The sequence below is a fragment of the Aulonocara sp. 'chitande type north' Nkhata Bay genome, linkage group LG5 (genome assembly GCF_057382095.1).
Source record: "Aulonocara sp. 'chitande type north' Nkhata Bay isolate Kocher_YH1m ecotype deep benthic linkage group LG5, A_spYH_male_GT1.1, whole genome shotgun sequence".
NCBI lineage: Eukaryota > Metazoa > Chordata > Actinopteri > Cichliformes > Cichlidae > Aulonocara > Aulonocara sp. 'chitande type north' Nkhata Bay.
The window spans coordinates 34,192,080-34,215,903 of NC_141348.1; the positions used below are offsets into that span (position 1 = coordinate 34,192,080).

Sequence of the window (23,824 nt, forward strand, 5' to 3'; positions counted from 1 at the left end):
GCCTCGAAAAGCAATCGAGGCCCTCAAAGCGCTTTACAATTCCACTATTCATTCACACACTGGTGGAGGCAAGCTACAGTTGTAGCCACAGCTGCCCTGGGACAGACTGACAGAAGCGAGGCTGTCATATCATGCCATCAGCCCCTCTGGCCATCACCAGTAGGCGAAGTGTCTTGCCCAAGGACACAACAACTGAGACTGTCCGAGCCGGGGCTCGAACTGGCAACCTTCCGATTATAAGACGAACTCCCAACTCTTGAGCCACGATCGCCCAAATTAGCACCCTGTTTAATAGCCTTTCACATTAAATCAGACGCACCTTATTAATCAAAATGGTTAGCCAGTGCTAACAATAGCTGATAGAAATACCACAGCTGTACAGTTTTAGCTAATGTTTGCCATGCAACTGTTTCCAAACAACAAAGAAGTAAACAAACAAAACAAGATGGTGAAAGCATCACAGCTGAACTCTAGACATCTTGACATAGTTGCTCCTGTATTTTATGCAGTCTGTGTTAAATGTTTGTTCTGCATCCACATCTGTGCCTGTTTTTGCTAGTGTTTGCTGATGTGCTTTCTCTTTATCTAATTATTAAAATAGGCCTCATTCGGTCACCAGGCTCCATTTAAGGTGCTGTTGGCACTGAAAGAAAAGTGGTTCAGAGGATGCTTGAGGCCTCAAACAATGAAAGAAACATCCAGATTAAACAGGGCTTGGTGATGGCTTTAAATAGAAACTTGACCACCAAATAAAACTGCATTGTACAGTCAACCGATTGATATCTATTCCTGCTCTGTGGCATATACAATATGAAAAATGCTGAGCAATGACACAAATTCTGATTTTACTTCTAGATAGCAAGAGAAAAGGAAAATAATAGCAGGCATTACAGTAGCAAAGTCCTCAGCATGCTTGTATTTCTAGAGGAACAGTGACTAAAGAGACAAATGCTTTAACATCTATGGAAAAGACATCAGTAAAAACAAATTTTATCCATGTTTTCACAGTGACCAGGGTTATTACCTCCTCAATTCTTTAAAATGTACTTACATCCCACTATAATAACAATTTCTCACAATATGAGGCCCTTCTCTACATTATATCAGAAAAATGTGTTGGTGTTATTACGCAAGGAAACAAACAGAAGGTAAGTTCTTCATCAGAAGAGAGAAGATGTAAGAATCCAGGACATGAGAAAACAAGACGAGACAATTACCTAGAGAGGGATATTATAGCAGGGATGCAGTGAATAAACACCTCGTTACAAAGATGAATGCAGATTTAAGAGTTCAGTAATGTGAACACTACCGGATCTGGTCTAGAGGGATGTGGGGGGAAAGTGATGTAGTCGTCCTTTACCGCTCATGCTCTCAGTTTTCAGGAATATTATGGAGACCAAGAGAACAGGGCCGTAAATGCTTCATCCCGATATCAAAAAGATCTTTGTGCAATTTAGTGCCATGGTTACCAGAAAAATCCCCACATATGGACAGTTACAGCATGTGGAGAGAACAGTGTAGTGATGACTGTTACTTTACAGCATGTTTATTTCGGGGTAGGGTAAATCTCACATTTATCTTCTCATATAGAGTTTTCACTCCCAACTGTGGGACTAATAAAGGCGATCTTATCTCATCTAATGCATGACAGAGGGCTGGTTTGAAAGCTGCCGTCTTCTATTTTTTGAAAGCATCTGTGTCACTTGTGGTTAAATGGAGCCTCAGCCCAACCCTTCCACTCTGTGGTTCACCGATGACCTGGTGGAATTTCAGAGGTTAATCACTCTTTAACGAGATGGTTCCCAATTTAGGCCCGTGACATCATTTGAGTCACTGTTCGTAATGTCAGGTCACATCAGTGCAGCATGCATATCAAACAGGTCCATTTAAATGAAGAAGAATATATTTAGCTGGCAGTTGTAACTTTTTAAAAACTTTTTTTGTAGGAGATCAAAGGTAGGAAAGATGTCCGAGACAAATTTTAAGTTTTAATAATTTATTTTATTATTTGAAACTCAAAAACTGTCTTCTTTTTTTCCACAGTAAGGTGTTGGAAAAACCATCGTCGATAGTCAAACTCATAGGCTTGCCTTTTTGCATGGACAAAAGGTTAAACAGCCTCAAAAAAAAGTAATTTCTGTTTCATTTGTTGTTAAATATTTGTCGCCTACTGACATGCCCTGCAGCTCGCTGTACCACTTCTGCATGAACTCTCTGTTCAACAGTTTGTCTTATCACTATTTAATGATAACATTTTTGTGTGAGCAAAAGATGAAACAAGCGAAGCCCTTTGTAGAAAAAGCCTTGTACCTTGTGTTGGATTTTGTTACTTTATACCTGTTTCTTTTCTCAGCTTAAGGGTTTTGAAAAAATATCATCAGAGGATCTTTGACTCTGAAATGTAAACCGAGAAATAACTGTGCAGTTTCTGAATTTATAAGGCAAAGTATAAGAGAACTATTCTCGCACAGCTTAAATCAGTGCTGTGCTGGATGGGTTTGGCTCATTTTTACAATACAATATTCACTTCGTTAATACTAACAGTGTATTTGTATCCATATCGGAGTATACAGGGGGACACTTGACTTAAATTACTTCAGGCTCCGTGTAGACGTCTGCACGACTGCCAGTTTTTAGTGATTATGTGGATTCATCCAAGACACAAATAACTTCTGGATTTTAAACCAGCCGTTAGTGCAGCGCCTCAGTCCATCAGCTTTGTGTGTTCCTGAGTGCAATTGTTTAAAAATGAAGCTGTAGACTGGTCTCATACAAACTCATTCGTGCCCTACTGAAATGAAAGTTATTTTCAAAATCTTGCTGATGGTTATAAAAAAACTTGACAATTAATATCCATGAACACAAACAAATAAATTGCTTTTTTGTTTCTAATCCACATTTTTGCAATGAGAAAGGCTTTTGGGTCAGCAGATTTACCTGCAGTTACACTGACTTCATTATTTCAAACAGTGGCCATGTTTATTATGAGTGTTCCCCACTGTATCTCTGACAGAAAATGGGTAAAAGCATAATAGGTTCTCTTTTACTGAATGAACCTGTTCTTATATATAGCACTTTTCTACTCAAGCTCTTAAAGCATGTTTATACAACATGATGAGCACTTTCTTTCTACGTTTAAGTGATCTCTATCAGACATTCACATTCTGATGAACACATCAGGATTATTGGAGTTCGGTATCTCGCCCTCTTATTTTTGGCATGCAGAGTGGAGCAGCCAGAGATTAAACAACCAAACTTCCGATTAATAGATGATCTGCCCTACCTCCTGAGCCACTCCTAAACTAAATTATCAGTACAGGGTTTGTTATTTTGTTATTAGATCCGGGTGTGCGACTTCAGCATGAATTGTTACTGCTGCTGTTTTTCTCAATAAGTCCAGCTGTGGGATGGTGGTGAAAGGAAAAAAAAACAAACGACAAGGTGGAAGAACCACAGAGAGGATGAAGGAAACGTGAAGCGGTTTTGGCAGCATGGAGGACAGAGAAAGGACAAATAGTCCTCAGTCTCTGTAGTGGTGTCTTTTTGTAGTAGAGGAAGAATGAATGAAAGTGAGAACTGTGTGGTGGCTGATAAAACTGTAGATTGGAAGAGTTCTCATTTTGGATCGAGGTAGCCCATTTCTGCTGGAAGCTGAAATTTCCAAACATCTGTGACTGGCGAGTGTGCGGCGGTCTGCTCTTCTTTTACTGGAACGTCATCTTAGAGCTTTATTGTGCATCTCCATGGGGACGCTTGCTAACAGGAAGCTGATGCCAAGCACTAGATGAAACATGATTTCACAATCACAGCATTAAATGGGGAAAAAAACAGACTCATATCGTTCAAACCTTCAGTAAAGGTGCTCTGTGATTGAACTCATCTTTATTTTAATCTGACAGCAGCTTTCAGTGACAATCACTGGCCTCAGCATGATCAAACTGGACTCTGCACTAAACCACAGTGTGATGAAACATGGCCGATGGTGCCTGTGACAGAAAGTGTATTTTTAAAATATCGGAGTGTGTCATAGCTCATCATGAAGATATTCTGTCCTCAGCTCTGTTATGTTGTGTCAGAATTACTGTATATTTTCTTATCCCACTGCATGGTAGGGTGCTCTCATTTTTATATTTAATATGTGTCATGTCACCTTTAGTTGCTAAAAATAAAACTATAAAAAAAAAAGGCAAAAAGCTTGGAAATGATCTGTTCAAAGAATGCAAATGGTTTGCAGCATGTAGAGATTTAACAAGTGCCACATTAGACAAGGATCATTAAGAAGTATCCAAAAAAAACTTCATTCCTTATTTTCTCATATTTATACTGGTGAACATTAATCCCTATGAGCCACAGATTCAGGGTTCAGACTGCTGTAAATGCCCACTTTGGCAGTTTTGTGGGGGGGTTTTTTGCTCTTGGGTCTGTATTTCTAAGCAAGTTTATGTCGTGGTCATCTCAGGCACAGAGCTCTGCCTGCCTTCTGATTAAACCAACAAAAGACAGCTAGCTTAAAGGCTAAAGCTGCTTGTTTTAGACAAAAGATGAACTGAGGTGCTGTACCGAGTAGGGCTGGGCGATATGACCCAAAATTCATATCTCGATATTTTTTAGCTGGATGGCGATATAAGATATATATCTCGATTTTTTTTCTTTTTAAAGCCATAAGTTAAGAACAAAAAGAGAGTTCTAGTCACACTGTGTCCCAGATGTCACACGGGCACTTTTATTTACATACAGCGTAGATGTACATGAAGAAATTACTCAAAAATAAATTATCAGCATTTATTAAATAATCATGGTCCATAAATAAAAGAAAACAATGTTGTTTTTGTGCATAACAAAAAGCTCACAATTGTGCAGTCAAAATGTAAACTAATAGACGCTGAGCATAATAACAAAGAGACAGATTTCACTGCTGCACCACGTCTCTGAACAGGTGCCATTTGTGGTCCTTATACACACACAGTACGGTAATATTACGTTGAAGCACAGTACGTATCACTCCGCGAGGCTCCTCCCCGGTAGCCGTAATCCTCCGACAATCCATCAAGCGGTGCAGCTCCGTAGCTTAGCAAAGTCATATTAAAACATTTTTTGACAGATTGCTGAGCGCTGTGTACCACATAAAATCGGTTCGCGGTCAGTAAGCACAACCAGAATTCATACATAAGGCGCACTGTCAAGTTTTGAGAAAATGAAAGGATTTTAGGCCGTGCAGCCCCTCCGGGCTGCATGTCGTTAGCGCGGTTAGCTCGTTAGCGCGGTTAGCTCGCTAACACGTTGACGCCGTCCAGCCCCACGCACGGTAACTCGCTAACGGAGATTTTCCGCTTTCATCTTGTCATTGCCTGCAGGTGAAGCTATGGGGGAGGCGGAGTTGTGTTCAGTGAAGGAGAGGCAAGGCCGAGTAACGTTGCGTAGAGACAAAAGTGGACGAAAGAGAGGCAAACCTGCGGCTCCACGAGTATAATTATAACGTAACATAGACTATATCGATATAAACGATATTGTCACATCTTATATCTCGTATGAAAATATATCGATATTTTTAAAAAACTCGATATATCGCCCAGCCCTAGTACCGAAGCTGATGGAGATTTAAAAAAAGGGTGATTTTGAACCGTGAATTATGCAAAGCGTGAGTCCAATGATAACAATTTACAATTTGTTAGCATTAATATTAACTCATTCACTGCCATTGACGTCTATAGCCGTCAATTGCAGTGAATGAGTCAATGGGTTTAACTCATTCACTGCCAATGGCTGGCAGTGAATGAGTTAATATTCAAATATTTTTTTAATTGTCAAAGTTTATGTTTTCAGATCAGCTTACTTGATTCAGAATTAGCTCATGCTATTTAAGGTATGATAGTATAAAGTCAGCTCACTTAGTTGATTCACTACCAGATCGCAGTCATTCTCTGACCTGTTGGAAACGATGAGTTTAGCTACAGATACTTGTACTGTCAGTGGGCTCAGGAGCATCCACTGTCTGTGGGACAGCCAGTGTCTGCTGATAGATTTTTGAGACACAGAGTGAAAATGTGATATATTTAACATCCACACACAGATTCACTTCTACGCACATCCCCTACTTTGTGTCTTTGCATAGGTTTTGATTGGGTTTGGTGTGAATATGCCGTAGGATCACCTTACTTTAATTTTCTTTAATCACATTTCACCTCTACTGTCTTAAGCCGCCTCACATCTCATTGATCTCACTGAACTTATTTAATCTCAACTTGTCTCTTCTTATCTCTCGTTGTGTCCTTTCTCCTTATTTTATTCCGTCTAACCTTATATCATTACACCATCCACACCCCATCTCTTCTTCCCTCACCTTATTTGCCCTCCTCTCATCTCTCCTTTACCACATCTAATCTCTCACCTTATCTCGGTCAGCCTTGATGTGGAATATTTCTGCCGCTGAAGCTGTCCAATTAAGATTAGATGGCATGAAACTAGTACATCTGTGTGTGCTGTGTGTAGGCAAACCCTCAAAATGGCAGAAGCTAGTGTCTCATAGTTTCACCTCATTACTGCATCCAAAGAGGAGTGTGACAGACGGGGGAGAATTCACGAGGAGGAGAGGAGGAACTCTTTTTTTTCGGTCCGTCTGGACAGCATCATCAGAGAGAGCGAGAATAAGAGTCCGTTATTAAAACATGTGACGGCAGAGACATGGCTGAGCTCATGTTCATGCTGACTTGGAGGCTGTCTTCATGAGAGATCCTGGCAGTGGGGTCTGTTAACATTCAGATCACGTTCCACTGCATACCTCCCGATTTCTCTAAGAATCCCCAGCAGCCATGTTGGTGTCCGCGTGACCATGAGGAGGACGTCTTTGATGATCAGACTTTAGTGGAAAAATACATAATTAAACAAGTGGTTACACTATTTTTCCATTCAGTTGTATGTGTGTGTCATTAAAGTTGCAGCAAACACCAGTTAAAGTTAACGAGAACACGTGATTTTAAAGAGCTAACTGTTGAGATTCTTCCGGTGAATGAAAATCAATACAGAAACAAGCTGCTGATTATCCATTTTTAATTAGCAAACTGCAGTTGGTGTTTTTAAAATCTAATTTAAGCCCAGTTTCAATAAAACCACAAGTAAGGAGCTCTGAAGATGGATGAAGCCCTGGTGTCTCCGTCTTTCTGAGCATCTGGGTCGACTGGGAAATCTTTTTGTTTGTACTATCTTTATATGGAGAATGAATGAGCAGCGAGATATGAGCCACGGCTGGAAAATGACAGTCACAGTTCTGGAATCAATAACTCAGTGATATTGTTTGTTCCTCGGTAAGCAGAGGTTTGGGAGCAATCTCTGCAGAGTGATAAGAGGAGAAACATTGCCATTTTTCAATTCGGTGAACTCATTGATTAGTTGGAGAAATCCAGTGACTGACATTAGCAGAAATTTGATGCAACTCTGCTAGAAGGGATGCTTCCACAAAAATAGCAAACACCATCTGCAAGTTCTAATGGTGTGTTTAAGGAAAGTGTTTTACTCTTAAACAATAAGGTTAAGTAAGGTGAGGTTTGACTGCAGTTACAGAAGGTGTTTTCAGACTGTTTTGAGGGGAACGTTATGAAAAGTCCTTCTAGAAAACAGTGCTGAATAAACATTTACACTGCAACATAGAGCAAATGTTCCTGTAAAGCAAGATGACATTCCTTGTACATTCCTCCGCCTCTGACTGCCACCCATTACAAGCGGCAACAATGGGTTTCCTTCTCCCTTAGAGATGGGGTGTGGAGCCATTCGAGAGGGCCTCGGCGTGCAGCTGCTGCTCCTCCACATCAAAAGGAGCCAGTTGAGGTGATTCAGACATTTGACTAGGAGGCCTCCAGGATGGCTTCTAGGTGAGGTATTCTGAGCCCGTCTTACCGGAAGAAAGCCCCGGGGTAGACCCAGGACTCTTTGGAGAGATTTAACAAGTTCAGTCAGTATTATCCTTCGCTCTCATTGGTAGTTGTTTCAGGTGCTAATCTCAAAATTTGCTGAAATTTGTGGACCTTTAATGGTCTGGTCAGTCTCTTCCTGTTGGAACGCCCCTTTAGACACAAAAACCCAGCCACTTTAGTCCACCAGTAGTTTTTTCACCTTAAACTGGTTGAATGGTAAATGGCCTGTATTTGTATAGCGCTTTACTAGTCCCTGTCATGATACGTTGTGTGGCAGGCAGGAGAAGGACCCAAGATGCAGATTCACAGACACGGGGGATAAACTCAAAAACACAGCTTTATTGCTGGCCACGAGAAGCAATACAAAATAAACTAAAACTGGGAAAACTAAAGCATGAGATGTACAAGGAACCGAACCACGGGGAGAATAACACACAACATGAGGGAGAACGCGACGCCGAACAGAGGGAGACTCAGACAGAAATACACAGAGGGTAAACGAGGAAAGTGGGCACACACGGGGAACACAGGTGATACTGATAATCATAACGAGACAGGGCGGGGTGAACTGAACATGACATGTACAGGCACAGAGGTTCAGACAGGAGGAGAGAGAGCACGGGGAAAACACAGACATAACGGGCTGGGGAAACATGAAACAACCACAAAGGGAGACGAGGGCTCATAAATACATAGAGGGCACACAGGGGGGAGAGAGAGCACGGGGAGAACTTAGACATAAAGGGCAGGGGAAACATGGAATAAAACATAAGGAGAGACGAGGGCTCACAGATACACAGAGGGGCACACAGGGGGTAAAAGCCATGAAGGGAAAACACTTAGGGAACAACACAACAGGGCAACTCAGAAAACATGGCCTAAATAAGGAACGAAATGCAAAAATACAAGGAACTAAGAATACTGGGCCCACATGGCCCAGGACCATGACATCACCCCCCCCTAAAGGGCTGGCTCCCGACAGCCCAAACCCGAAAAACAAAACAAAAACAGAAAACAACCCACCCAGGGCGGGAGGCGGGGGACCAGGACGGAGGGACCAGAACGGGAAACAAAACAAACAACAGAAAACACAGGAGCACATGACCATAGTCCAAATAAAGTTCAGGGGGCCGACCCAGAGCCCACAGGCACAAGAGTTCACGGGTCACACGGTCGGGGGGCCGACCAGGCGGGTGGCACAGGTGACAGAGCTGGTCCGTAGGCCGGCCGTGCGGAAGGCAATGGCGGCGGCGACGAAGGAGACGACGGAGCAGTTCAGGAGGCCGGCCGCGCGGAAGGCAGTGGCGGCGGCGAGGGAGACGACGGAGCAGTTCAGGAGGCCGGCCGCGCGGAAGGCAGCGGCGGCTCTCCAGTGTCAGGCGTGCTGGCCATGGCCCGGTGGGCACAGGACCAGACGAAGCACAGGCTGAGGCTGGACCAGACGAAGCACAGGCTGAAGACTCAGAGGCTGGACCAGACGAGGACGAAGACTCTGAGGCTGGACCAGACGAGGACGAAGACTCTGAGGCTGGGCCAGACGAGGACGAAGACTCTGAGGCTGGGCCAGACGAGGACGAAGACTCTGAGGCTGAAGCCGGAGCTGGACCAGGCGGAGCAGGAGCAGCTGATGCAGAGGCCGGACCGGGCGAGGATGAAGGCTCTGAGGCTGCAGAGGATGAAGGCTCTGAGGCTGCAGCTGACGAAGCACAGGCCGGAGCTGCAGCTGACGAAGCACAGGCCGGAGCTGCAGCTGACGAAGCACAGGCCGGAGCTGCAGCTGACGAAGCACAGGCCGGAGCTGCAGCAGACGAAGCACAGGCCGGAGCTGCAGCAGACGAAGCACAGGCCGGAGCTGCAGCAGACGAAGCACAGGCCGGAGCTGGACCGGGAGGAGCAGAAGCCAAAGCTGGACCAGGCGTAGCAGAAGCAGAGGCTGGACAAGGCGTAGCAGAAGGTGGCTGGATGGGCTCCTCGGGCCCTCCAGCTGATGTGGCATGGTGCTGGACGGGCTCCTCGGGCCCTCCAGCAGACGAGGCGTGAGGCCGGACGGGCTCCTCGGGCCCTCCAGCTGAGACAGGAGGCTGAACGGGCCCCTCGGACCCTCCAGCTGACGTGGCATGAGGCTGGTGCGGTTCTCCTGAACCCCCAGCTGACGAGGAAGGTTGCTGAACGGGCCCCTCGGACCCTCCAGCGGAGACAGGAGGCTGAACGGGCCCCTCGGACCCTCCAGCTGACGAGGTAGATGGCGGCGTGGGAGCCGCGGAGTCCTGGATGAGCTCATCCGAGCTCCCAGCAGGAGCTGATGCAGAGCCAGAGAGATTTGAGACCCCTGGCTGAATGTTAAGCTGACCAGCGGACCGTACTGCTATCGGGGACTGGGCTACTGGAGACGCGGGGAGCTGAGCTACTGGGGCCTGCGCTACAGGCGGCACTGGAGCTACTGGGGCCTGCAATGCAGGCGGCACTGGAGCTACTGGGGCCTGCAATGCAGGCGGCACTGGAGCTACTGGGGCCTGCGCTGCAGGCGGCACTGGAGCTACTGGGGCCTGCGCTGCAGGCGGCACTGGAGCTACTGGGGCCTGCGCTACAGGCGGCACTGGAGCTACTGGGGCCTGAACTGAAAAGGACACGGGGGACACTGGAAACTGAACTGAGGGTGGCTGCGAGGGAGCTAACTGAGCTGTGAAGGGCTGCGAGGGAGCTGACTGAGCTGTGAAGGGCTGCGAGGGAGCTGACTGAGCTGTGAAGGGCTGCGAGGGAGCTGACTGAGCTGTGAAGGGCTGCGAGGGAGCTGACTGAGCTGTGAAGGGCTGCGAGGGAGCTGACTGAGCTGTGAAGGGCTGCGAGGGAGCTAACTGAGCTGTGAAGGGCTGCGAGGGAGCTGACTGAGTTGTGAGGGGCTGCGAGGGAGCTGACTGAGCTGGCCTGGGAGGAGAAACACGAGCAGGAAAAGGAGCAGGCTCAGAAAAAACTGTCCGAGAAATGGCAGGCTCAGGGTCGACAAAAATAGCTCTATCAAAAATGAACCCGCCGTCCACTTCATGTTTTGTAGTGTTAGCATTGTCCGGTTTATGGCGGCGGGCGCGCCGCCTCCTTCGAGCAGAGGAAGCTGGCGCGATGGGCGCTGATGGCGCCAACACAGAGGGTGACGTAGTGGTGAGTTCCCCGTCGTCCGCCCCCATCCTTGCCAGAAATGAGACAGGCGAAAAATAGCCTAAGCGGATCGGAGACGGCGAGCGGCTGGTAGGCTGTGCAGCAGGTGAGAGGTCCTCCTCCGGGATGAGCCAGGGTTTCCGCCGGAGCTCGTCCTCCCGATAAGCCCGTAACACCTGCTGCCGCTCTTCCTCGCCAAAGTCTATGGCTTCCGTTGTCTCCGTGCGCCACGCCGTGCGGCCAGACCGCGGTGAAGACGCGGAAGCCGGCGGGGTGCGGGCGGAAGGTGTGTCTGTGGCGAGCCTCACCGTTACAACTCTGACCGCTACTGGCTCATGAGACAGCGGGGAAACGGCGCAACGGCACGGCTCTGGTGAAGGTGCACGCCCACCGGGCCGCTGCTCCTGCGGACGGAGTTGGAGGGTGGAGGCGAGAAAGTCGCTGACGAGGGGGTGCAGCGTCTCCCATAACCAGGGGAACACAGATACGCACACCCCTACTTGGCGGGCGAACTCCTCTCGTTCCTCCTCACTGGAACAGTGCAGCCACTTGTCGCATAGAGACTCCACTGTCCGGACGATCCCCCTCCTCTGTGTCGCTGGGTCCGACATGTTCGCGTCGTCCTGGAGGTCCGCGGAGGGGTTGTGAACTGCTGGGTCCATGTTGCGGTCGCGTTCTTCTGTCATGATACGTTGTGTGGCAGGCAGGAGAAGGACCCAAGATGCAGATTCACAGACACGGGGATAAACTCAAAAACACAGCTTTATTGCTGGCCACGAGAAGCAATACAAAATAAACTAAAACTGGGAAAACTAAAGCATGAGATGTACAAGGAACCGAACCACGGGGAGAATAACACACAACATGAGGGAGAACGCAACGCCGAACAGAGGGAGACTCAGACAGAAATACACAGAGGGTAAACGAGGAAAGTGGGCACACACGGGGAACACAGGTGATACTGATAATCATAACGAGACAGGGCGGGGTGAACTGAACATGACATGTACAGGCACAGAGGTTCAGACAGGAGGAGAGAGAGCACGGGGAAAACACAGACATAACGGGCTGGGGAAACATGAAACAACCACAAAGGGAGACGAGGGCTCATAAATACATAGAGGGCACACAGGGGGGAGAGAGAGCACGGGGAGAACTTAGACATAAAGGGCAGGGGAAACATGGAATAAAACATAAGGAGAGACGAGGGCTCACAGATACACAGAGGGGCACACAGGGGGTAAAAGCCATGAAGGGAAAACACTTAGGGAACAACACAACAGGGCAACTCAGAAAACATGGCCTAAATAAGGAACGAAATGCAAAAATACAAGGAACTAAGAATACTGGGCCCACATGGCCCAGGACCATGACAGTCCCTAAGGACCCCAAAGCGCTTTACACATCCAGTCATCCACCCATTCACACACACTGATGATGGCAAGCTACATCTTAGCTACAGCCACCCTGGGGCGCACTGACAGAGGCGAGGCTGCCAGACACCGGCGCCACCAGGCCCTCTGACCACCACCAGTAGACAACGGGTCTTGCCCAAGGACACAACGACCGAGACTGTAACTTGTGTTTGCGTGCTCTCCCTGTCAGGTTAATTGATGATTCTAGACATGCGGTTGACTGCCAACTTATCCACAGTCTGCTGCCTCTTGCCCAGTGTCGGCTGGGACAGGCTCCAGCTTTAGTTTAAGGTTTTGATAAGCCTTAAATCATGATTGCTGCAGTATAAAATGTGTATCATCTGTCAATTTGTTCATTTAGATTTCAAATTTGATTAGCGGGATGGTTCATTAGTTTCCTGTGAGCGACTGGGCTGGTCTGAACGGGTGGTGCTGTGTTGACGTGGAGCAGATTGGCTCTGGTGGAGCAGCAGATTGCGTGTTCAGCGGGAGGGGAACTTGGGTCAGTTCAGGCTGCTTTGGTTTCATCGCTGCCGCACACACACACACACACACACACACACACACACACACACACACACACACACACAGTGGAGGCCCCTGACCCGGTGACTGTGATCAACACGAGGGGCCACAGAATAAAGCTGAAGGCTGGCAGGATGACTGCTTTCTTTCTGCTTTCCGCTAATATTTAGGTTTCCTGTGATTTTCAGTTCATCACCCTCTAAAAGTTAATTACATCATTTCTCTTTGGTTGAACTAATTGCAGCCCGTAGACGGTTGTAACTTTGAATGAAGGGTTGTTTTAGAGGTCGCAAGCCACAAAAGTTCAGCCGCTGTTACAAAACAAAGCGAAACAAAAAGAAACGTTCAGGAATCGTCACTGAAACTTATAAAACAACACACCCCATCACAGCTGCTTATAATTCACCCTTGATCAGGGGAATTATTTTTCCAATCTTTGTAGCTGAACCTGAGTGTACCAGATTTCTGACCTTTAGGTCATTTTTTTTGTGGCGGAAATGATGAGTATGTCATTGCAGATGGTTTCTGGGTGGAACAGGTCTGTTTTGGTGAATTGCTCAAATAAGTACTGTGTGTGGAAATGCTGCAGTCTGCAGCAAAAGGGGGCTGATCGTGACTTTCTATTACTAAAGTACATCTTCTGCCCTGTGTGGTGAGTTAACATAATAAAGTTTGAAGACAGGAGTTAGCCTTTGACCCTTATACACAGCTGCTATTGCTGCTGCTGATAAGCTGTGGTGGAAAAAGCATGTCTTGCAGAACAAGATTGTAATAGTTATATTTCAAATTCATTGAGATATTTAGGGCCGGTGAACTTTAGCACTATAAACAGCATTGCTCTAACTAAATATTAACACAGCAACACACTTCAGTCTGACTGCAACACTCATTCACCTGCAACACAGGTACACACAGAGAGACGTCACAGAAATACTGAAAACGGAGTAAAGGTATATCTCTGCACAGTTCTTTAAAATATTAAATAATTTCAGTTAACAGAAATAAAATAAAACCCAAGCCTTAAAAAAAAGTGCAAAAACTAAAATAAATTGATATAGAAAAGTCCTTGTTCTTTGTAACTGTGTCTGTATGTCTGCACTCTTTGTCATGTTGCTGGATTCATTTGACATTTCTCCAAGTTTCCATCCACATGTCAGAATAATTACTGTTTTACTAAAGAACAATAACTAATGTTGATGTCAATATTCATGACCTTTCGGTTGTGTCTGCAGGTCTGTCTGGTAACCCTGTCGATTTGGAAAAACGTCACACGGCATTTGGACAGAACTTTATCCCCCCAAAGAAGCCCAAGACATTCCTGCAGCTGGTGTGGGAAGCTCTGCAGGACGTCACGCTTATCATTCTGGAAATCGCTGCAATCATCTCACTGGGTCTGTCTTTCTACCATCCACCTGGCGGTGACAGTGAAGGTCAGTGTAGATCGTCGTAGACGCTGTGTCTTTACCCATTGCTTTCGGTACACTGAAGACTCAACCTGAGCATTTTAGCTGCTGCCAGCTGGTGGTTTTTCAGAGCCAGAGATGAACATATATGGAGAGGTGGCAGTGCTAAGTTATCAGTATACCAAGCTGCACACATAGACATAACAAAGAGGGTTGTTTCTCCAGTGGAGTTTTCCTTCCCACTGTCGCCAAGCGCTTGTTTGCAGCGTGTCGTCTGGTTTTTGGAGTTTTTCTCTGGATAATTTTATTATTTTAAACGAATTAAGTTAAATTAATTAAGAAATGAAATAACTGCTAAGACAAAACTACCCGTGGCTTAAAATAGAGGGAACTCCAACATTAACCAAAGCAAGTGAAGCTAACTTGGAGGAGAAAACCACCGTTTTATTAGACTCCCAGGAAGAGAAATCATTTCCTTTGTGAGGTGGAAGGCAACATGGGTTAAACACCTGAAAAAGGCAAGCCCAGCAATCAGGTGACTGGCTGGGTTGGTCACAGCTGAATGGGTGTCATGCACAGATGCAGATTAATTAGAGCACTGTTATAAAATACTAGAACTTGATGTGGACACTCAAGTTTGTGAAATCTTGTGAAAGAAGGCGACATGGGAGTTTCAAATGAATACCATACATGTATCTACTAAGGGGCTGACGGGTAGCACCAGCGGCCACCTGTATTTTTTTTCTATATCCATGTTGTTTATTTTAATTACATGCTTTTATCAGGTATGTTTTTCTGGGTAAATTATAAGTGGATTTATTTACTTTCATTTTTACGTAATCCACTTTTATAAAACAAGAAATCTGATCATTGATTTGTTTAAAAATGTCAGTAGTTACTGGGCTAGTTTCCATTACTGTCAATTTTTGCATGAAAATGAAGTAAGAAAATAAAGTGGTGCAGAAAACAAACATCTAAACGTGACTTTCTTCAAGTGTTTACACGCAGATACGTTTTATGTCATGCAAATAATGAAACAATAATTGTGGCAAGAACTTCATTAGCTCGGTGAGCCTTAATTGAGTTGGCTAAGAGAGGTTAAGAACTGCCATCAGGAATTGTCACTTGATGACAATTCAGAGCCTGATAAATTATCTGAGTCTTTAAGCCTCGTGGTAACACTCACACATTCACGGGCTCCTCTAATCAAGTGAGTGAGAATCTGAAAATGAAGCTGATGCCTACGAAGCAGGGAAGGCTATAAAAGGAAATCAGAGCACTTCCAGCTTGCTGTCTAAAATGTCATTCAGTAGTGGTGGTTGATGGGAGCGCCAGGAATCGAAACAAGATGTCTGCAGAGGAGCAGCAACGGGAATGTTTAGCTGACACAGAAGTGATGCTGCACTGTTTCGCTGCGTGGGGTTCATTCACAATCAGGGCCCACATCAAAGGAAAAACCTCACCTGCTGCTGCGTCACAAAAGTCAGTCTGTGTGGTCAGCAAAGCAGCATTTGGATCAGAGTAACAGCTGCTGTGTGCAGACTGAGATAAAATATGTTTTGTTGGCCTTAATTATCAAAGCTCTGTTTGCTGAAAAAGGGAGCAGTATGTTTGTGGATTGTGAAGATGCTTTGCATGCAAGGGAGTCTAAAAATATCTAGAAACAGGAAATTATCTGCTAGTCACGAATTTCTGAAAGATGACAAATTAGGAGAAGAAACTTTTTCAGCTGATTAAAGGTTAAGGTTTTCCAAGCTGTGATAATCCCATAGGGGTTACTGAAAGCCCAAACCTTTGCACGTCCCACAATTACTGCATCTATTCCAAAAGTAACATGTATTTATTAATTATTATTATTTATTTTCAGTATTCTGATATATGTAGGTAGTTGGTTTATATTTTAATTTATATTATTATTTATATGGGGATGTATATATTATATGTACTGTAAATAAAGTTGTTTAAGTAAAGTTTTTGTTTAGCTTTTGACAGTATTCCCGACTGAAGGATACAGGTCATTTTTGCTTTTTGCTAATTTGAAAGACGGCTGAGCAATTAATTAAATTTTAATGATTTTACAATTATTAAAGCAGGATAACTGAGATACAGTTGTTGTGCAATGTTGTGTTTTGTGCCTTAATAAAAATCCAAAAGAGAAAAAATTATAATGTGATGATGTTATGCCTGAGTGGAGCATATTCCACTGGTCTATGGTTGTCACAGCAATTTAAGAATTCAGATGTGGGTTTTTTGTTGCGTCTCCAAATTCTAAGTAGAAAGTCTGACTTGAGAGAGCATCCAGATGAAAATTGCAACTGGAAACTTGGAATTTCAGGATTCCCACTTTAAATGCACAATACAATACCATATGTCATCTTAACCCTCTCCAGGCAGACGTTGCAGATTTGCAACAGTTAAGACATAACAACCTGATTAACCCACATACATATTTTATGAGGTTTTTTTACTCAGAAGTACCACTGCAGGACTTGGTTGTGCATTAGCAACAAAAAACTTAATTCGGGCTTGAGAGGGTTAAACCCCATCACAGCTTAGAGCTTCTTGCCTTACCTGTTCATTAAATCATTACACAGTCAGCCATTATTGCCTAACCTTTCCAATAAGAGCTCTCCATCTCGCCATCTGTCTTTGCTGTTATGATGGGATTTGATTTCAACATGTCCTCATGTTTTCACAGCATGCGGCGCAACTTCGGGTGGCGTAGAGGACGAGGGCGAGGCCCAGGCTGGCTGGATCGAAGGCGCTGCCATCTTGTTCTCAGTCATCATTGTGGTCCTGGTGACGGCCTTCAACGATTGGTCCAAGGAGAAGCAATTCCGCGGGCTGCAGAGTCGCATCGAGCAAGAACAAAAGTTCACGGTCATCCGCAAAGGTCAGGTCATCCAGATCCCTGTGGCCGAGATCGTGGTTGGAGACATCGCTCAGATCAAATACGGTATGAAACGCAAACATTGTTATTGGTTATTTCATGTGATGTTTAACTGTCAAGCTTTTATGACTACAGCAACAACCTTTGTGGAGCTGCTTTACAATACAAAATTTAAATTTAAAAGGACTCTGTGTAAGATCCTGCTCAAACCCTGTGGCTGATGGGGGAAAAAGATTCTGACCTATCTGATCGATCTGCTTGCAGGAGACCTGCTGCCTGCTGATGGTATCCTGATCCAAGGCAACGACCTGAAGATTGACGAGAGCTCTCTGACAGGAGAATCTGACCAGGTTCGCAAGTCTATGGAGAAAGACCCCATGCTGCTGTCCGGTGAGTGCCTGGAAAACTGTTCTCCTAAAAAAATCAGGTTCACGGTGTTTGACTGAAAGATTGATGTCCTGCTTATAACACAAGAGCTGTCTGAGACCCCGCCAAAGCTAAAATTTCCCATGTATGAATTCAATCCCTTGATTCAGAAGGATATCTGGATGCAGAGTAGGGCTACACAGGAGTGCAAGACTATTTACCTAGAAAAAAAGCAACATAAGTAAAAGCATGTCATTTTAAATATTCAGTAATGCGTCTTAAAATGAGATTAGATGGATAAATAAGTGCTTTGACATTGATTTAAAATGAAAACAAATGACAGTAACACAGTAACAGTTTTAAAAAATAAATAAATAAAGCTTCTTTTTTGACTCGTAGCTTTTTGAATATTTCCTCAGGGACCCACGTGATGGAGGGATCAGGCAGGATGGTGGTGTCAGCTGTCGGCCTCAACTCTCAAACAGGCATCATCTTTACTCTGCTGGGCGCCAGCGAGAACGACGAAGAGAAGAAGGTCAAGAAAAGTAAGACATGAGACAAAGCCTGTCACACATGTCAAGAAACACAACATATGTTGAAGTGTGGAAGGTCATACGAGGACAGTAAGTCTGTGAAGTGTGAGGAAAGTTTGGCTAGAACGACTGTCACCGTGTCAGCTTCTGAATATTTCTGAACAGGCTGATCGGAAATATTTTGCCCGTTTTTATCAGCTGGTGTTGATTTGACGTTTCTCCTGTCGTACCAGCCGACTCTGTCAGCAGGTAGAGTTCATCCAGTCTGAGCTGATAACAGCAGAGCTTTTTGAAGGGTCTGAATGTGATCTGTAAGCTTAATTTAACTTCAATCTAAGCACAAAAACCTTCCATAGTGAATACACGAGACCAAAGATGAGTAATATTGTGATTGTACCGGCCCAAAACAAGTGAAATAAAAGTGACGTCTACAAAGGAGCTCCCACAATCTTACCAAACTTAGCTTATCGTAATTTTAAAGTGGCATGCACACCTTTTTAGTGACCGATTCCAAAGAGTTTGTAAGATTATAGTTCATTTGCTATGACCAGGTAATTAGCTTAAACTGTATATAAAAGATGAATTAGCAAAGTCCTGTTTTGAAGTCTTGAGCTGACCTTTTTTGGTATGACAATCTTGGTGATTACAAACAGGATATGATGTGAGGTGGAGCTGATTCAGAAACATATCGCGATGTCATAGGCTAGAAATGTTAAATGTGCTTCATCAGACAAGTACTGAGGACAAGTACTTCCTAGACGTCTGCAAACAGTCACCTCTTGCTGGACATTTGAAAAATGCTGCACTAGCTGCACTTTTCTGCTCTGTCCTTCTTTTATATACAGTCTATGGTTGTACCCAAAGCTACATTTCAAAGAAATGCATGTGACCATGTATCCTTAAGGGGATAAATGGCTATTATATCCATGGATCATTATAGCCTACTTCATTCTGTAAGTTAAGCAGACAGCCCTAGTCCTTCAAAGGACTCAGTGCTGCCCACTAGATGAATCTCCAGAGTTTGGAGGCTGTTGAGGAGTCAGACATAATTCTTGGACTCAAAATAGCTTTGCATGATTCAGTTAGAAGATAACGCTTATTGATATTTTAATGGTCCTTGGTGCAGCACCTCAGTTCAAACAAGCTGTTTTAGCTACTCCATCTGATTGGCTGCTCATTGAACAGGTTTGAATAGCGGGTAGGTGGGGCTTCCGTGCTCACAGGTGGAGCTGTGTGCCTGAGGAGACCATATTATATATATCTTCTCTTATTCACATCATACAGATCCAAAAGTAGAAAAAATGAAATCAAGCATTCAGAGCACACTGCAGCCTGAACTTTTGGCTCACAGAAATTACTCAAGGATATACTGACCTCTTTATTTGAAACTTTTGCCATGTTTAATAAGAGAATCCACCATTATGTGACATATGGCAGAAAATATTTTCAAAAAAGCACAATAGGTTCACTTTCAGTCACGTCAAGCTGTCATTTGTAAGTGGATGGTTCATTAAACAGGAAAGTGTGCAGAATGTACTTCTGTACACTAAAAGAAAGGGAGCACTTTAGGGGTTGTTATGCAGTGGTTTGCAATTGCCCACTTAAGATCAAATCAAGCTGTATGTGGCCTACGAGCTAAAATGAGCTTGACACCCCAGATGTAAAATTTTAAAAAATACTTGAATTTTTAACATTATTCAGTTGTTATGTTTAAGTGCTTGATGGGAATCTTGATAGGCCATTTAAACTTTTGTTCTCTGTCATGGGCTTGCAAACAATCTTTGTTAATATTTCAGTAAAGCAACACTTTGAACTGTGATTTCACAAAGACTCAAAGACAGATTGATTGGTCACCTGAGCAAACACCTCATCGTGGTCTCATTTATTCATGTAAATTCATGGCCACAGTACTGAGTAAATTGGCCAGTTACGTAATATCAATTAACTGTGAAACACAGTTGCTTCTTTTATAGAGGGACCCTTCAAAAGCCAACGTCCAGATGATCTTTGTACTATGTCAGAGCAGATGTAAAACAACAGGCTTCTGCAGTCGGTCTCTATTGCTTTTGATTTGCTTGTGATCATGCTAACCCCCTTTTACACATGTATCCTTTTCCTTTAGTTTGTTTTTGTCTTATCATTTTGTTTTACTGGCTAAAGTTTGAGTTTGTCAGGCATTCATTGTGAACTGGCTGAATGTACCAGCTCAGCGGAGAGAGACGCTCAGGTTTGCATTTCGGCCTCCAGTTTCTGGTTCATAAAAAATACAGACAAACAGACAAAAACAAAATTGGTGCTGGCTTCCTAATGAGGAGAACCACAAAACAGATTCAGCTAAAAGTAAATTCTCAATTTTAAAGAAAAGAGCCTTTACATTTACATCTCATACACAGGCCGTTACTTCCATGTTTACATTGTCAAAGCTTTAATCTTAATCTTAAAATGTGTTACTAATCCTTATGCTGAAACAAAGCACAAACCCTCAGAAAGTCTTTGAAGTGAGAAGTGTCATCACTTTTCAGAACAAGTCCTTGCTTTGATATTTTCAGACTTTTCAAAAGGGATCTTAACTTAAAAAAAAAAAAAAAGCCCTTATTTTCCAAATTGGAAGTGAATCCTCGCAAAGATAGAAGCGCGCACACAAACACACACACACGGAGGCACTGTCATGAGGTTCTTGTGTTCTTTTAACAGCAGACACACAGCAGACTTCACTGTCACACATGGCTGCATCAATCCGCCGTAAACACGCACACATGCACTGCACACATTCATGCATTCGTGTCAAGTCACAGCCATCAGTTATCTTGCGGGGATAAAAGCCTTCAGTGTTGCAAACGCACACATACACACACATACTCGAACCAGTTCACTCTCGATATCAAGCCACCAACTGAATAACAAAGAGGTGTGTGTGTGTGTGTGTGTGTGTGTGTGTGTGTGTGTGTGTGTGTGTGTGTGTGTGTGTGTGCGCGCGCGCGCGCTGTTTAGCTCTGACCTTGCCAAAGTTCCTTTCATAATAAAAGCAGACAGCTTAGTTTTACTGCAGCAGGAAGGTAACTTCCTATGAGCAGGAAAACGTACCTGACCTGCACTTCACCTGTGATGTGCTTTATTGTGTCTAATCAGTACATGACACCTCGTTAAGATCAATTTCAGAGACAGCATCAGCCCATGTGTTTAGCTTTTCAGTCATTTTTGGGGTGAATAAAATCCCTTTTAGAGATTCAGCAGTCCAGTTCAGACAGCCCAGTTTCATCCACAGGGCATCAATTAGTGCTGTTTAGTCAAAGCCACTGGAATGGCTCGTTTACACACAAAGTGTCCGTTGGCATGTGTTTGGCATGTGGCATGAATTTGAATTTGAATTTGAATTTGAATTTGAAGTGTCCGTTGTCATGTGTTCCCTGACACACTGAGTTTTAGCACTAGTGAGAGTGACTGTAACTCTCAAGTCATTATCTTTACATGTGCACGGTTACTGTTATAAAGATGCAGCTTCTAACCCAAACTGCAACGCTTTCCTAAGCCTAAATACTTTTTTGAGGATTAAATCTGAAAAAATAAATAAATAAACAAAAATATACATATCCAGCAAATGAAAGCAAAAGTAAAAAGTCAATAAAAGATTAGAAAAATCAATGCCATACTGCTATCCTCTAAAAGTCTTCTAAAAGGGGACCATTAGGGATATAAAAGGGGAACATTATCTCCAAGACTGCCTTGGCTGGCTCTTCGGGGCACCAACGCCACAGAACATCATGCACATAATGAGGATACACAGACGGCATCTTGGCAGGAAGTGAACGCATTGTTAGTCACATAAAAAAATCAGACCTCAAGAAAATCAGCAGACAAAAATAAAATGATGTTTTGATGCATGTCAGAGCATCTCACAACCACTCTACAAAGGGAGTGCCCTAAAAAGCAAAGCTTTCTGTTAACTCTCACTTTCTGCTCAGACAAGGAACGAATTTCAAAATAAAATGTAAACGTGGTCACTGTTTATCACAGCGTCTGCAGCTGTGCTGGCAGCCTTTTGAGGCAGTACTGAAACAAATCAATGCGGTGAACGTGCTAACATAGATTTGATTATTCACATCACACAACCTTCAATAATTGTGTGAAATAATTGAGTCTTAACATTTTTCATTACGTTCCACTTTAAAGTAAAAAAATTTTTAAAAATCCACACTCTGATAAATAAATGACCATAATATCAACTTATTTTTTTATATATATATTTTTATATTTTATAATCTGAAAATAATGCAGCTTACAAGAATGTGTCAGAACAGACCAACATGCAGTCTATTTAACGATGTACATAATGAACAAAAACCTCAGTAAGCTTAGATAAAGTATCATATTAACAATGTTATGTACCATGTGAAGCATCACATTTTAAAAGAGGCCACAGTGTGCTGGTACAGATGAATTCACACTGCATAAAGTGAAGTGAAATACAGAAGCGAGCACACTAGTGGGTCTTACATGTTATTGTATTGTAATGATCAATAACATGAATTCAGTGTCATTTCAAAAACAGACAGACAACTTCCTGAAAGGTCTACCTTCTCACAATAAATGATAGAAACAGAGTAATGCAGAGCTTCAGGAAAGTACAAATAAATCAATCGCCTGATTACTTTTAAACCACATTTTAAATTTCTGATGAATATTTTTAAAACTTTAGATTTCGTTGGCCATCGGTTCTCCGCAGCGGGAAGTCGTGTGTCTCTCTCCTCTGATTCGTCCATTCCTGCCCACGGCACACACACGACACACACACACCTGTGGGTTTCTATCAGTTTGAACTTTGTGTTGTCCCTCAGTTTGATTTGATCTTATTTTTCCTTTGAGCCATCTTATCAGCATTCCGCCCTCTCTCTCTGTCCGAACAGGTAAAAAACAAGGACCCCCCGAAAATCGCAACAAAGGTAACCCCTCCATTCATCCATCTGTCCCGCTTTGTCCCTCCATCCTCCCTGTTACTCACCCACTCCTCACCCTTCACCCAGCGGCAGGAGGGGAGTGTCCAGTCCATCTCTCTCCCTCTCTCTCTCTTTCTGCTGTATAAAGGGGGACGTTCTCTCGCCTTGCTTTACCTGTCCAAGGGTGCAACTCTCAACCTTCAAGTCTCTAACAGCCGAGTCTGCGGTCGCCCTGTAGAAGTGCATTAATGCCTCAACCCTGAAAGCAGGGCATGTTTTTTGGAAGCACATGATTTATGTTTGGGTGAGAAATCAGCCACAGGGAAATTTTTAAAAATGTGAGTGTAGTGGTTATCTTTGTGTAAATCACGTTTATTTGCAGCACTCAAAACAAAAATAAGACGTGGGTTATACAAGTCATTTATGATCACTTACAGGAAGTTCATTGTCGCACTAGCCAACAGGAACGTGTACCAAAAGTGACATCACACCCATTGGCATGTTTTTGTGGTGACACCTGTTGCTAAGGAGTACACAGAAGCGAGGCCTGCAAGCTTCAGGTGCACGCATACACAAGAGTCAACAAGAAACAGAAGTATATAATGTTAAAAACAACAATCAATTAGTAATCATTCAGATTTACTTAATATATTATGTCTATAAGGAGACACACTAATGGTTAATCGCCTGCAGAAGGC

The 23,824-nt window shown here is 43.8% G+C and overlaps 1 protein-coding gene across 3 annotated transcripts in view; it reads left to right on the top strand.

Annotated features, from left to right (window-relative positions):
* LOC147331081 (plasma membrane calcium-transporting ATPase 1-like) overlaps window positions 1-23,824 on the top strand; it is a 138,769-nt gene that overhangs the window by 69,904 nt on the left and 45,041 nt on the right. For 2 of the 3 annotated variants that reach the window (XM_086293136.1, XM_086293135.1), the window contains exons 4-8: window positions 14,233-14,430; window positions 17,102-17,359; window positions 17,558-17,683; window positions 18,079-18,204; window positions 23,097-23,132. In XM_086293136.1, the coding sequence (XP_086149262.1) occupies window positions 14,233-14,430; window positions 17,102-17,359; window positions 17,558-17,683; window positions 18,079-18,204; window positions 23,097-23,132 (744 nt within the window). The remainder of the gene's footprint in view (window positions 1-14,232; window positions 14,431-17,101; window positions 17,360-17,557; window positions 17,684-18,078; window positions 18,205-23,096; window positions 23,133-23,824) is intronic. The other variant, XM_086293137.1, reaches the window with a different exon arrangement.